Source organism: Notolepis coatsorum (assembly GCF_963971535.1).
Source record: "Notolepis coatsorum genome assembly, chromosome: 4".
Classification (NCBI taxonomy): domain Eukaryota; kingdom Metazoa; phylum Chordata; class Actinopteri; order Aulopiformes; family Paralepididae; genus Notolepis; species Notolepis coatsorum.
The window spans coordinates 66233069-66249923 of record NC_140168.1 but is presented as its reverse complement, the minus strand read 5'-3'; the positions used below and the strand labels follow the sequence as shown (position 1 = coordinate 66249923).

Sequence of the window (16855 nt, the reverse complement as noted above, 5' to 3'; positions counted from 1 at the left end):
CCTGAACAATTTAGTTGAATAGCCCTGGCATAGGGGAATAGGAGCGAGTGTTCAGTGTTTTAATGCAACTGATCTCCATTTTGACGAAAATGCAAATACATCAGAATCGTCATAATTTAGAAATGAGATCGCAACTTTTTTTTACGATTAATAGTTTAGCCCTACCTCACACGCAGTTTAACGGAGAAAACTACTGGTAAACAGGAAAGGAAAATACTGTTCATTTGGACAGTTTCATGGCTTCATGTTTTTTGTACGTAGTCTATTATATAGAAGGATTTAAATGGGACTTTCCCCATTGATTTCCACTAGCATTGCTAATACATGCTAACAATTTCTGCCTCCAGTGTCTCAGAACCCAGAAAATTGGTGCAAGTATGGATAGACTCATTTGGAGCGATGTGTCGGAGCTGTAACAGCCTACGTGCTCCTGGGGGCGGGGCCTGTCATGGAACCTAGCAGACGGTCCAGATAGCACAACACTGACAGCCATTAGCTTAGCTAGAGCTGAAGCCAGCATCTTCCAGCTCACTGCAGACAGCACACAACTGACCTATAAACCTACCTCTGGGCTGGAGAGAGACTGAGAGGGGGGGAGGTAGAGAGAGAGAGAGAGAGAGAGATTCAAGTTTCTTTAATAGTTGTCATACAGAAGTACAGAATACTTTTATACAAAATGCTTCTTACTGTTACGCTCCAGAGAGAGAGAGAGAGAGAGAGAGAGAGAGAGAGAGAGATGGTACAGACAGTGAAAGAGATAGATGGAGAGAGATTGTGACAGAAAGGATGAGTACGTAAGAAAGAGAGAGAGAGAGGGCAGAACAATTTACAGTAGGCAGGAGAGAGTGCTGAGAAGATGGACAGCGAGAGAAAGGGGATGAGAGAGATTATCCAAGCAAGATAGGCCAGCTCTAAAATTAGTAGCGCTTTGTATTACAGGGCCATGACATCACTACCACACACACACACACACACACACACACACACACACACACACCAAACAAAATGACTATTTTAATGTGAGGGTGAAAAGGAACAGTGTTTATAAGAGACTAGGGATGCACCGAAACCAAAACTGAAAATAAGGAATAACTTGGCCGAATACTGTTATTTTTTTAATTTATTCAGAAATGTTATTAAATAAATGTTGCTTTTGATTAATGCTTTTCAATGACATAATTCAATTACAAAACGAGGTGATGAGAAAACCTGTATTAGTCTATTGAACATTGTCATTGTCTATTGAACTTTCCACCAGACATTACACCAAAAAAGAGGGCTATCGCGACTGTACTTGATCCGTGGTATAAAGACCATTACTTTTATGTGGGGCGGAAAGCAGCGTCCATGTGAAATGATCCAGGGTAAATTGGATTTGATGGAAACACCGTTTGATGATGGAGACGGGGCTCGCAGCACAGAGGATACATCTGGGCTAAAGAGGCTCGTTCAACATCACTTCCTGTGCACACTGCTTCCCCCCCCCACAACAAAGTAATGGTAATGGTATTCAGGATTAGCATGTAATCACCACAACATGATGTTTGGAGGAGGAGTGGGTCATCATGTTTAATTAAGCCGGTAGTTATTTTTATTAGTCAGTCACGTTAAATATGTTTCATGTTTAATTAAGTCTGTAGTTATTTTTATTAGTCAGTCACGTTAAATATGTCTGACTTTGTCCTTCAGCTTCTTTGCATGGTTGCTATTAATCATTGAAACAAATCGATAACACGACCAGCCACTAACGACTCATAGCTTGTGGCTGGCGGTACCCATTGGTTTCTATTAGAAATTATGAATGAAACAGGACTTCGGACTTCAGTAAAAACCTACATCTGAAAGAACAATAGACTGAAATAAAGAACTACATCTGAAAGAACAACAGAGTGAAATAAAAACCTACATCTGAAAGAACAATAGACTGAAATAAAGAACTACATCTGAAAGAACAACAGAGTGAAATAAAAACCTACATCTGAAAGAACAATAGACTGAAATAAAGAACTACATCTGAAAGAACAACAGAGTGAAATAAAAACCTACATCTGAAAGAACAATAGACTGAAATAAAGAACTACATCTGAAAGAACAACAGAGTGAAATAAAAACCTACATCTGAAAGAACAATAGACTGAAATAAAGAAGTACTGAAATAAAGAAGTACATCTGAAAGAACAATAGACTGAAATAAAAACCTACATCTGAAAGAACAATAGACTGAAATAAATAACTACATCTGAAAGAACAGCAGGCTGAAATAAAGAACTACATCTGAAAGAACAACAGACTGAAATGGCAAATGTCAAAGTATACGTTTTAAGGTATCAACATCCGTTTTCAAGGATGAATATTGATGTGAGAAGAAGTAGGGCTCTGATTTCAAACCCTCTGAGCGTTCTTCTCACCTCAGCAGACGGTGCACTGATTGGCTAGCCGGTTGGCAGGTCTGTTGGCAGGTCTGTTGGCTGGTCGGTTGGCAGGTCGGTTGGCTGGTCGGTTGGCTGGCTAGCAGGCTGGCCGGTCACTGCTGGCAGAAGAACCAGCCCAGCGGGCTACTCGTATAGACAACACACAATGAAGCTCCTGTTCCTACCTTGGCCCACTGCAGGCAGAGTCTCAGGGAAGAGAGTTGCCAGGACCAGGGATCCCCAAACAGCCCCAAGTACTGGAGATAAGGCCCCATAGACCCTCACTTAAGAACAATATGTGTGCCAGTGTCCATGGAATCACATAACAGTATTTTTTTTTTTTACTGTTGGTTGGGAGAAAATGGAAAGAAAGTGGGGACAGAGAAACGTTTGATCAGAACAGCTGTTTTATATGTCCTTTCATTGTGCTTTCTAGTGACCGATCTTAAACCATCCCTCATTGTGTTGGTGTGCCTCTGGAACTCCTTTAAATGACTTGTATACTGGTCTTTACTATGCACGTTATCTTTATTTTCTTGTTTTCGTGATCATGGGAAGCCAAGATCATAATTGAAATTGAAACTACATCCTTGTTTACGTTCATGAACTCACAGCTTTTCTGTAGACTAATGCGCACTTCAATTTCTTTAACAAGAAGCTACCAATTTGTTAGCGTGACTAAGATACATTTATCTAAAGGCATGGTCCTTCTTTTTGTCCCTTTGGAAATTGAATGTCAATTAAAACACCTTGACCCCTTTAGTTCTAGTGTTAATCAAAGGTCTGAACATATTGGTGAAAAGTGTTATGAATGATGTCAGAGATCATTTGCAATGAACCAACTATGACCCCAGCAATCAAATCCTCGACCAATCGACTGTGAAGGTGATCCTGTGCCCGTGTTAACCCTTTCACTACCACCCTACAGAAGGTTAACCCCTTCACTACCACTACAGACTGTTAACCGCCTGTAGTGTGATAGTGAAAGGGTTGACCTTCTGTAGTGTGGTAGTGAAAGGGTTAACCCTTTGTCGCATGGCAGTGAAAGGGTTAACCTTCCGTGTTGTCGCAGTGAAAGGGTTAAACCATTTGGTAGTGCGGTAGTGAACACTAAAAAGCTACCTTGTGTTGTATCCTGTGTCTCTGTCCCCGCCCCCTCCCTTCGCAGGCCTACCTGATTGGCTGCGTGTGGAACTGCTACAGATACGTCAGCGGCCGGGGCACCACAGAGGTCCTGGTGTACGTCACCACCAACGACACCGCGGTGAGTCCCCCCCCCCCCTCTCCTCCCTCCCCCTCACCTCAAGGACACGTAAGCGGTTCTGTCCCTCCCCCCGCCTTGTGTCGTGTGAACTCACACACACACATACACACTCGCTGGGATACATTAACACAGGCATACACCAATACACACACAGAGGACATACACTGTTTTTCAAGATTCAAGAGGTTTATTCATCACATACATACACAAGACATATAGTGAAATGAAGGTGGCCATGCCCGCTTCGATTGTGCAAAAAATACAAATAATAATAATAATAGAATAAAAAAATAAAATAGAATAGAAATAAAATAGACATGATAAAAATAAAGATAAAATACAAAAGGCAATGAGTCCTATGTACACTTTCTATACAATATACAGTTCTGCCTTATGTCACTATGCTATCCTAACTATACTATAAAAAAACATCCAGTTATGTTTAGTTTTTTTCCTTTAAAGTGACCTCTTCTCATGTGATTAAAGTGACCTGTGGTGTGTTTGTGTGTGAGAGAGTGCAGATGTGTGGTGTGTGTGTTCATGTGTGCTTGTGTGTGTAGATACAATGCCGCTACAGATGAACTCGAAGGCACATACAGTTTGTTTGTTTGTTTGTTTGTTTAACGCAGTTGAACAGAAGTAAAAACAATACATAATAAGTTATAACGATTGTGAAGGAGAAGTTAGAAGCCTAGAGGCTTATCAAGAACTTCCCCTGTTTTATAAAATCAAACATACAAAAATACAAAAATATGCATATTATAAAATACCAGAATACATTCAAAAGATTCGTGTTAATACAAACATACATACACACAGTACATACATGCATATACTGTATACTGCGTACATAATAATATATACATTAACAACCCACCCACCTGCCTACAAACCTACCCACCCACATAACCAAATGCATACCTACATGTATACAGTACATGCACCATCACACACAAAGGCATAAACACTTGTTCATACACACACACACACACACACACACACACACACACACACACACACACACACACACACACACACACACACACACACACACACACACATACATTCTTCATGCAACACTGTCTTTTACTGTTACGGACAGCATGCATTTCATGGTTCAATCTAGAAGAAGATTGATTGATATTAAGCTCTGGAACATCTTTATCACCCTTTATCTTTATCACTCTTGCACAGCAGGACAAAAGCAGGCACAAGTATCAATGTTAGAGTGTGACGTAATATGGTTAGATAATTGTATACATGCTAGTAGTTCAAATCAATCTCCTTTTCCCCCCCTTGTAAATCCACACGTACTTTTGCATGTTATTGCAGTTCAATGACTTGATACCGCTAAATGTACGAGGTAAGAATTTCAGGCACCACTTTAGTACATTATATGTTATGTTGTTTTTTACTACTTTGTAATATTGTGATCATTTATTTTCGCATCTGTTCTCCATACTGGATACTAGCTATATTCAGACTCTGAAACTCTGAAGTACAACTTACACTTTGTAAAGTAGTAAATACAGTAGAACCTCATTTGTCCGACTCCGAACCTCAGACTCCACAGCCCGACAGTGTGATGATAACAGCATGCGGAGCCATGTGAAAGTAATATTCTATAAAATGGTTGGAATTGTTGGAACATTGTTGTTGACATAATATACAGTTGATTGTGAATAAGACACAATAAGCACAGTGTTTTAAGAATATGTGCGCATTACATGTGTCACGTTTGGAATATGTTTTCAGTGTGTTATGAATCTGAATATGTCACTGTTTCAAACGACAGCCGTCACTGATTCAAACGACAGGCGTTTGGACTAACGAGGTTCTACCGCACATAATGTAATGAAGCCTTGGATGTCATACATTGTAACTTGTAGTTTAGTGCTGTTTTGCAAATACTAGACCTACTAGAGCGCAACTGTGAAATATCCATTGCTACATCCCTATAATTGAACTTGAGTACGTAGCTGTCCAGCTCCAGACATTTATAGAATAGCGTCCTTTATCACGTGTGCAGTGAAAATATTTTAGAACCCAGATTTGTCCCATCGACCCCCATCTGTTTCCCTAGCTTCCCCTAGCTTCCCCTAGCTTCCCCTAGCTTCACCTAGCTTCCCCTAGTTCACCCTAGCTTCACCTAGCTTCCCCTAGTTTACCCTAGTTTACCCTAGCTTCCCCTAGCTTCCCCTAGTTTACCCTAGCTTCCCCTAGCTTCCCCTAGTTTACCCTAGTTTCCCCTAGCTTCCCCTAGCTTCCCCTAGCTTCACCTAGTTTCCCCTAGTTTCCCCTAGCTTCCCCTAGCTTCCCCTAGTTTCCCCTAGCTTCCCCTAGCTTCCCCTAGCTTCACCTAGCTTCCCCTAGTTCACCCTAGCTTCACCTAGCGTCCCCTAGCTTCCCCTAGCTTCCCCTAGTTTACCCTAGTTTCCCCTAGCTTCCCCTAGTTTACCCTAGCTTCCCCTAGCTTCCCCTAGTTTACCCTAGCTTCCCCTAGCTTCACCTAGCTTCCCCTAGCTTCCCATAGCTTCACCTAGCTTCCCCTAGCTTCACCTAGCTTCCCCTAGTTCACCCTAGCTTCACCTAGCTTCCCCTAGTTTACCCTAGCTTCCCCTAGCTTCCCCTAGTTTACCCTAGCTTCCCCTAGCTTCCCCTAGCTTCACCTAGCTTCCCCTAGTTTATCCTAGCTTCCCCTAGTTTACCCTAGTTTACTCTAGCTTCCCCTAGTTTACCCTAGCTTCCCCTAGTTTACCCTAGCTTCCCCTAGTTTACCCTAGCTTCCCCTAGTTTACCCTTGCTTCCCCTAGTTTACCCTTGCTTCCCCTAGTTTACCCTAGCTTCCCCTAGTTTACCCTAGTTTACCCTAGCTTCCCCTAGTTTACCCTAGCTTCCCCTAGTTTATCCTAGCTTCCCCTAGTTTACCCTTGCTTCCCCTAGTTTATCCTAGCTTCCCCTAGTTTCCCCTAGCTTCCCCTAGTTTATCCTAGCTTCCCCTAGTTTACCCTAGCTTCCCCTAGTTTACCCTAGCTTCCCCTAGCTTCCCCTAGCTTCCCCTAGTTTACCCTAGTTTACCCTAGTTTACCCTAGCTTACCCTAGCTTACCCTAGTTTACCCTAGTTTACCCTAGCTTCCCCTAGCTTCCCCTTAGTTTACCCTAGTTTACCCTAGCTTCCCCTAGTTTACCCTAGTTTACCCTAGCTTCCCCTAGCTTCCCCTAGCTTCCCCTAGTTTACCCTAGTTTACCCTAGCTTCCCCTAGCTTCCCCTAGCTTCCCCTAGTTTACCCTAGCTTCCCCTAGTTTACCCTAGTTTACCCTAGCTTCCCCTAGCTTCCCCTAGTTTACCCTAGCTTCCCCTAGCTTCCCCTAGTTTACCCTAGCTTCCCCTAGCTTACCCTAGTTTACTCTAGAGACGATTGACAATCCATGAGCCTGTGACATTGCCGCTGTAGGGCAGGTCATTTTAACACATTAACTGCCACGCTTATATCCATCAATGTATGATCACTGCCACCAGTCTAAGCCTATGGAGATGTTCACCTTCTTTGCAGGGCTATAACTTTTTAAATTGTATTGCTAAATTGACATTACTATGGCCCATTCAACATCGATTATCTATCGTTCAGGATGTAGGAACGTTATACTTTTTCATTCATATATTCATACGAAAATACAGTCTAGAATATAAGTATGTTTATCGTTTTCTGCAGTAATTCCTAGAACGCTAGTTATAGGCCTAAACGCATAATATAGATTATCGATTGCAGTTTATTCGCGATACACGCTATATAAAAAAATCCAACTGAATACGATCCTAAATGTTATGACTCATCATGCGCGGATGAAGGGGGGGGGGGGTCGTTTATAATTCCGTGATATATATTCAGTGATATATTGATCAGAGCGGTTTGCATTGAAAAGAATAAACCATCAAGCTGAAAGTAACGTTACTGTCCTCTTACCGTTCGCCGATGAGACTGGAGGAAAAAGATCCCACTTATTTGACGTCGATCGACTAGATCCATTTCCGGTTTGTATGGCGCATAAACACCCAAATCATATCGATTATTGAGTTATGGCAGTGATCCATATACACGGATGTGTGTCTAGAGTCCCGCAACAATATGTGACTGCCGGACGGAATTCCCAGATGCACCGAGATCACCAGAGATCCATTTCCGGTAGTAACTCGCCCGATCATCCACCAGGTGGCGGTATTGAAGCGTTGCACGGTTGTGCCGAGTCCCACTGTCTCAGCCGAGGCTGGGTGAGGGAATTATGAATACCATGGCGAAAAAATTAAATATGATCTCAATAACGTTGTACGCCGTGGATTGGCGGAATTAGCATGATCAGCAAACCCGTCGTAAGCCGTTTATGGCGGTGGATGTGTTAAGGCGTCATTGGCTGGCTGAACGCAGGCAGGCCATGTCCTCTCATTGGCTGGCTGAACGCAGGCGGGCCATGTACTCTCATTGGCTGGCTGAATGCAGGCGGGCCGTGTCCTCTCCCTCATTGGCTGGCTGAGCGCAGGCGGGCCGTGTCCTCTCATTGGCTGGCTGAGCGCAGGAGGGCCGTGTCCTCTCCCGCTTGTCCTCCTCAGTGTCGAGTCAGGGTTTCCGAGAGGCTTTAGCCGAGCCGCTGTTTCCATCTCTCTCACTTGACCGACTGTAATCCTCAACACTGAGATATAATACGTTAATCTCCCTCGCTCACCCGTTCTCACGATGATAGATAGAGCTTCTGTATCTGTGCGTGTGTCAGTCAGTCATTCACATACTGTATGTACACTACAGTATGTTGTTTGTCCTTGTGTTGTGGTCTGTTGATCCTTGACTTGAATAAGGCCCTGTTCCTGTCCCCTGCCACAGTTCTAGGCAGAGAGCATGTAGAGCACAAGTTAACAGAGCAATGTAGAGCACAAGTTAACAGAGGGATGCATAGCTAGAGTTAACAGAGGGATGTATATCTAGAGTTATTACATGGCGTTTTCACATTCGCCGAAATGCTTGCTTGTGATTGGTCAATAGCGCTCGTCAGAGGTCCGCTATTACTCGATAACGGACCTCTGCCGAACAATAATGACCGCTGTGCGCAGCTGTTCGCAATCAAGCCCACTGACACTGCATCAGTGCAGCCAATCAGACACACCTGCCGGCTGCACTGACAGCGGAGTGTGTGTGACGATGACAGCGGGAGCGACAGAACAGAACTGCGTCTGCATTTGATCTCGTCTTGTCGATGTAAAATGAATTAGGTATATTGTTAGTAAGTTAGCCATGTAATAAGTGGGATAATGTATAGCTATACTCGATCATTGTCGCAAAATAATTGACCTTCACTGACGTTTAAAACACCTCGGCGAGGCGCCTCGGTATTTTAAACTCTGTGTCGGTCAATTATTTTGCAACAATGACCTCGTAGCTATACATTATCCCTTACTTAACAGAGGGATGTATATCTAGAGTTAACAGAGGGATGTATATCTAGATAGAGATAGAGGGATAGACATAGAGGGATGGGGATAGAGATAGAGAGATGCGTTGCGACATCTGAGACGACATCTCAGCAGTTTTATGATTGCCCACCAATGAATCATCCACTAATCGCCTATGAAGGCACAGTCCTAAACGAAAAAAACGTCAACATATTGAATCGACGATACTTGTCTTGCAGCAGGTAAAAAGTCCAAATTCAAACGGAGGCCACAGCACAAGGGATACGGACAAGTGGCACATAAGAGACATTTCTCCTTGTTAACACATTGAGTGCCAGCAGGGGGCGCACGATTTACCGCTTGAGTGCCAACGCTGTAGTCAATGGGAGGGCGAGCACATTTGCGAACGCATAAACTATATCTTAAATTATGGCTATGTGTCTAATACGCCCGTCGCTTATCAATGACTTGTTTGCAGTCAACATTGTCGAAACGGATTTTTTTTTTAATCGGTACATTTCCGTTTTATACTATTTTGAAAAACGCTCGTTTTTTGAAACTTCCAGAAAAAAAGGTGATTCTGCAGGAATCGCGCTTTAGTGGAATACACAAAACACGTTGTAATTTTTCGGCCTATTTATGATCGTTTTCAAATAAACGCTAGATTATCGATAGTATGTGTACTTATGCACGCTAGAGAAGCGGGCTGAAAAATCTATTATCTTATTTCCTGATCAGCACACTCACACACACATACACACATATGGGACACGTTGATATATAGGTGAAAAAAACTCTGATTATCCCAAGACTGATCAAATAGATTCCTTACCTCAGATCAGATGTTCTCCAAAAAGATTATTCCAATTCCTGATCGCCATTCCAAATATCGATCGCGTTTATTGATCCAACGCTGGGTACTGGAAACACATATTCCATGCTGTTCTGCGGCTCGGCAATGAATGGGATCGTCTCCGGTTACATGCCTGACAAGTAAAATGTGGATTCCGGACTATTTTTTTCCCATCCATTTCATTCAGTCCAATCCAATGGGTGCAATACCATCCGGAGAGATGATAGGGGGCGGTATTTTCCCTGTTTGAGCTCAGATAGATCGCCAATGGTAACGTGAGGCCGCTAGATTGATGAAAAATGAGTGGAAATCGCTAATAAAAAAAATAGCGATTAAATAACGGGATTTCTCGTTGTTGACACTCAACGCATGGCATGAACTAACGAGATTTCTCGTCGTTGGCACTCAAAGTGTTAAAGGTAAAAGGTTAAAATGCTAAAATACTGCAGCCTCACGTATAGACTAGCCCAGTGACCACATCACTACTGGTTATATCATACAGACCAGCCCAGTGACCACATCACTACTGGTTATATCATACAGACCAGCCCAGTGACCACATCACTACTGGTTATATCATACAGACCAGCCCAGTGACCACATCACTACTGGTTATATCATACAGACCAGCCCAGTGACCACATCACTACTGGTTATATCATACAGACCAGCCCAGTGACCACATCACTACTGGTTATATCATACAGACCAGCCCAGTGACCACATCACTACTGGTTATATCATACAGACCAGCCCAGTGACCACATCACTACTGGTTATATCATACAGACCAGCCCAGTGACTATTATTATGGTTATATTATCATATCATCATCATCATCATCTCGTTCCAACTGGTTGCCACTGAGTGAATAGAACGCACTTCATCCATCCCCATCATTACTGCACCGAACATCAAGTACCCCAGCTACTAGTCTTTTTATATAAATGCCAGTCTCTCTCTCTCTCTATCTCTCTCTCTCTCTCTCTCTCTCCTTAACGCGTTACGTAATTGTCCGTGCTTGTCCGCTTCATTTCAAATCCTCCCCTGGTGATCCCTCCCTGGCTGCCTCACAATTCTGTCCCCTAAGAGCATAATATTATTTCTTTCTCTCCTCTCTCTCTACCTCTCTGTCTCTCCCCCCCCCCCCCCCTCTCTTCACCCCACTCTCCTCCGATCCCCCTCTCGCTCTCCTTGTCCTTGAATGAATGGTAGTGTGGGTTTTATAACACCATTTAAGGGAGAGAGAGACGTTTGACTAGAGTAGATAGTGGGGATTTTAAATCACAGGTGTGTTGATGGAGCAGTGGCTATATTATCTGCAGAGGGATTTGACCCCATGGGGAACTAAACCACTTCACTTCTCAAACTGGGGTGATGGTGCCCTAATGGTTACAGAACAAGGCTTGCATCTCCAACGTCCCTGCTTTGAATTACAAGTAAATGAGTGTCACTCTGGCTTCTCTCCCAGTCACGCACGCACGCACGCACACACACACACACACACACACACACACACACACACACACACACACACACACACACACACACACACACACACACACACACACACACACACACACACACACACACACACACACACACACACACGGACAGAAAACAGCAGGCTTGTTAAAATAGTTTGACTCCCCCAGTATTTGCAGTCACATGGCCAGGAAAACGGTGCTGTATGTTTTGCAGAACTCATCATAATCCACATTAGCAGACTCACTGACGTCAGTTCCTGGTTCTTCTTGCTGAGGCTGGTTGCTCATGTTAGCACTGGTCAGCGCTTTGCTTTGAGGTGATATTTCATCTCTGATGATGATGATGACGAAAATTCCTTACTGCACAAATCGCACAGAACGGTGCTCCTATCAACAGTTCCATCTGGGCGTTTTCTTTTTTTCCTTTATAATTTCCGTTCACTGAGCCAAGCAGCGCTTTGTCATCTGCTTCCATCGTGTTTTTTAACAAGTTTTTTTCTTGTCCTGGTTAAATAAGAATGTGTTCTTAGTCAACTTGTCCTGGTTAAATAAGAATGTGTTCTTAGTCAACTTGTCCTGGTTAAATAAGAATGTGTTCTTAGTCAACTTGTCCTGGTTAAATAAGAATGTGTTCTTAGTCAACTTGTCCTGGTTAAATAAGGATTCTTATTAGTTAGTTAAACAAGGGTTCTGTGTTTCAGGTGCTGCTGCCGGCCTATGAGGAAGCCATCGCCATGCCGCCCAAGGAGCCTCCTCCTCAGTACGTGGAGGCCTGACTTCACCTGCCCCAGCGCCTCTCTCTCCCCCACACTGAAGACTGAGGCCTGAGAGAGTTCACCTGCCCAGCGTGTCTCTCTCCCCCACACTGAAGACCCTCTGCTGGCTGGAAAGCATTGAGAAAAGAAAAACTAGGAAAAAAAACACTTAAACTATCATGTCCCAGAGGCTGGTCACATGTCGGATCTGTGATTCCCATCCTTCCTTAACATCAGGATGACAATCTGACCCTGAACGAATGAAAGGGCCTCCCACCACCATCATCCCTCTATCCCCATCTCTCTATCTCTAAACCTATATCCACATCCCTCTATCCCTCTATCTATATCCCTCTATCTCTAAACCTCTATATCTATATCCCTCTATCTCTATCCCTCTTTCTATATCCTGCTATCTCTATCCCCATCCATCTATCTCTAACCCTCTATCTCTATCCCTCTATCTCTATATATCTCTAACCCTCTATCTCTAACACTATCTAACACTATCTATCCCCACTATCTAACCCAACACTATCTCTATCTATATCCCTCTATCTCTATCTCTATCCCCATCTCTCTATCCCCAGCCCTCCATCCCCCAGTCCCTACTCCTCGCTACTGTGACATGTCGCGTCCTCTCTTCTCCTCTCCTCCGGGAGCAGTATGGTGACCTTGAGATGTCCCGCCCCCAAACCCCCCTCCCTATCGACAGCTGTTGTCGACCACTACAGCGCGGACCCTCAACCTCCCATTTCATTTGCACTTTTCCGTGAATGCAGTGCACACTGGCCTGGCCGCCAGCTGTTAAACTCCCCACCCTACCCCACCCTCGATACTGTGAATCTGTGTATCGAAAACAAACTACCTGAAAACGAGAAATGGAGAACGTGAAAGAGAGAGAGCGATATACATGATCGGTTATGCAAGGGCACTTTTTCCCCCTTTTTAATTAGTTTCTTTTTTGTTTGTTTTTTCAAAAATGGATGAACTCCCTCATTGAATGTAACGCGAGGGGGAGGGGGGGGGGATTTTTGTATGACTTATTTTGTATACTGTAAAAAGAAACGGGAGGAAAAAGTGTTTTAAGGAACAAGCAAAAAAAGGAACATACCGTTGCAATAGAATACTCATGGGTTTTAAACCGCGTTGTCATGTCCCGTAAAACAGGGAAGATCTTAAGGGAAAAACAAGAGGGGTTTCCTTGACCAATAACCACCACAGCGTCTTCCTTGTTGTATCCATGTAACTGTCTGTGAACCTGTGATCCACTCACTGAAAAACATGTTCTCCCACGGATGGCAAGTCTATTCCAGTTTGCCCTCCAAGCCCTCTTTTCTTTCCGCACGGTCTCATGGGATTTTGCTATGACTTGCACCTTCGCAATCTCCATGTGATCAAGCACTTATTTACATTTACATTTAGTCATTTAGCTGACGCTTTTATCCAAAGCGACTTACAACTTATCACAAACACAACTTAGTTTTGTCATACACATATGCGGGACATGATACCGGTACATACATACATATATACATACATACATATACATACACTACACTGTACACCTAAATGTGCAGTGCCCACACACACAAAACTCCAAGCAATCCACACAATCTATAAATATGTAGATGTTGATGTGTGTGAATGTGTCCATTTTGAGATTTAGTGTTACGTCGAGTTGTAGTCGCAACGGAGTTGACTGTTTTTGTTTTCATATTTTTTACATGTAGGTGTTTAATCTGATCTGTTTAGCTGAGCTAACTTAGCTGGACTGAGGGCATTTTTCCTACGATGACAGGGTGACATGCTGCTATGTGTGTGTTTTGTTCGCGAGCCTGCATGCTAGGCTGCGTGTGAGGGTACTATACAGTATGTTCCTCCTAGCCTGCGTGTGAGGGTACTATACAGTATGTTCCTCCTAGGCTGCGTGTGAGGGTACTATACAGTACGTTCCTCCTAGGCTGTGTGTGAGGGTACTATACGTTCCTCTTAGGCTGCGTGTGAGGGTACTATACGTTCCTCTTAGCCTGTTTGTGAGGGTACTATACGTTCCTCTTAGGCTGCGTGTGAGGGTACTATATGTTCCTCTTAGCCTGCGTGTGAGGGTACTATACGTTCCTCTTAGGCTGCGTGTGAGGGTACTATATGTTCCTCTTAGCCTGCGTGTGAGGGTACTATATGTTCCTCTTAGCCTGCGTGTGAGGGTACTATATGTTCCTCTTAGCCTGCGTGTGAGGGTACTATATGTTCCTCTTAGCCTGCGTGTGAGGGTACTATATGTTCCTCTTAGCCTGCGTGTGAGGGTACTATATGTTCCTCTTAGCCTGCGTGTGAGGGTACTATATGTTCCTCTTAGCCTGCGTGTGAGGGTACTATATGTTCCTCCTGTGGGTCCTTTGTATGTAGACATGTTTTTTTTGCACATGCAGCAATATCATTTCAGTATGCTTTCTGCGCTGGCAAGCTTATTGAATTGGATGGGAATCTAAACCCCTGATTCAGCTGTTTAGGATATATACAGTTAATTGAAGAAAAGTGTGTGTGAATGCTTCCCTTTTGCCCTAGAAACTATTTGGGCCATTGATTTAGCATAACAAAATAAAATAGCTATGGGACAAACATGATCTAATCATATGCTGAGATATCCCATTATTTTCCTTTACTCATGTCAGTAGTATTGGCTCTCATTAGGGGAAATAAAGTAACTTTTCATCTGTCAAAAAGCTATGCAAGTGTCCATTCGACAATGCATTAGACTACAAACAAGCACCGTGAGTAACGTGCTGTTGTTTTTTATACTGTAGTTTATAACGTATCCCCATGTATGAAGTATGACCGCCGCTTCCGCAAATCCAACAATGTTTTGAAGGGGAAAAAAACGATACCCAGAATTTGCACTTTAAACGACCATGCGAGATCATTAAAAAGGTTGTCGCTTGCTGTATTTCCATTTGTTTCACTTCTGTCATCATGCCGCCGCGTCAAGTGGTTCTAACTAGGGATGAACCGATACCAGCACTAGTTGGTTTCATAACTCGCATTATAATAATAATAATAATAATTATTATTATTAGTATGTTCAAATAGAATATCAGAGAATTTCCCAGATATTAAAATCTGATGCCAAGAAACATGTCTAACGTGCCAGAAATCAAAAGTAAAGTGACTTGATTTGCTGCATTTCTTACACGTTAACTCTCCCTAATGGAGAGAAATGTATTATACAGTACAGTAGCTTAATCGTTTTTGTCCAATGACCCCAAAATGACGGCCCAAGTCTCTACTTTTCATTAAAAGTAATGGGTCAGAATCAGTACTCTGTTATCGGCCGATACTCAAAGCCCAGGTATCGTATCGGTATCGGGACTGAAAAAGTGGGATCGGTGCCTCCCTAGTTCGTCACCTTGACGTTTACCCCCTCTGTACTGGACACTTCCAAAACTATGAAAGAAACAAGTGTGTCAAAAAGAAAAGAAAAAGATATTCCACATCACGGCCCTGGAGAGTTGACACCGTTTCCGATGTGATTGGAGGTGATTTCAGACCGAGGCTCCAGCTCAGTAGAGATGTGTGCCACCAAGGTGCGCAGCCGTCTAAGGGTTTAAAGACTTGAGTCTGAGCCAGGGGTGGCCAACGCTACGTCTCATTAGAATCAGAATTAGAATTAGAGACTGAGACTGTTGTCTTCAACATTGTGTCTCTGCATGTCCATTCATTACCCATTAATTCTATTTGTCTGTCACACACACGCACACACTATCCCGTTGTTGGATCTGTATGGGATCATGTCTTCTTCAATTCTGAATAATAATAAAACATTTAAATCGATATATCTGTTGACTTTATGTTTTTGTGTTCACATGCATTTTCTTTACATGCCAAAATAAATGGACCACCAGCAGATAAATCAAATCAAATGTATTTGTATAGCCTGAGATCACATGGAATAGCCCCCATGGGCTGTACAAGTCTTCTTGTACAAGTCAAGAAGAAACATTACAAAAGATCAAAACTAAAACCACCATAAAATCCAAATATGCAACACTCCCAGAGGAACGACTCACTAAAAACCTAGCAACACAGGCGGCGTGTAGGAGAGAAACCTTAATGAGAGTTGCTGGAAGAGGGTCAAGCGAGCAGGTTGAAGGTTTAGCTGCACCAACCAATTTTGAGAGGACACTAAGTGAGACGTTTTCAAGGCTAGGATAGCGTATGGTTGGATTGCATAGCAGAGGGAAGGCCCAGCGGAGGTTGGATAGATAGATAGATGTATTGTCCTTCAAAGGAAATGTGTTGCCACAGTCTGTACAGTGCATCACATGCTTTAAATAATACGTCATCCACACATACAGTACCTATATAGATACATCCACACATACCTGTATACATATAGACTCCCCTCAGTGGCTCTGATGACAGAGGGATGGTTCTAATGCTATGGTTTTTCGGTCCACTCATCTAGAAAGCAACGCTGGTGTCTAATAATATATTGATCTTGATGCATCTTGGCCCAACATAATTTTAAGAGCAGTGTAAAACTGCACACTTTCAGAATCTGCCAAACCCACTGGGTGACTTACTTGTGACTTCTCGAGAGGGACTTGTTGACTTGTTGAGAGGAACAAGAACAACATCCTACCG

At 43.2% G+C, this 16855-nt stretch overlaps 1 protein-coding gene across 1 annotated transcript in view; it reads left to right on the top strand.

Annotated features, from left to right (window-relative positions):
* Positions 1-15987, top strand: part of laptm4b (lysosomal protein transmembrane 4 beta) — a 40821-nt gene extending 24834 nt beyond the window's left edge. Inside the window, exons 6-7 of the mRNA XM_084312830.1 lie at positions 3580-3675; positions 12158-15987. Of these exons, the coding sequence (XP_084168956.1) occupies positions 3580-3675; positions 12158-12232 (171 nt within the window). The 3' untranslated portion in view covers positions 12233-15987. The remainder of the gene's footprint in view (positions 1-3579; positions 3676-12157) is intronic.
* Positions 15988-16855: the final 868 nt, after the last annotated feature.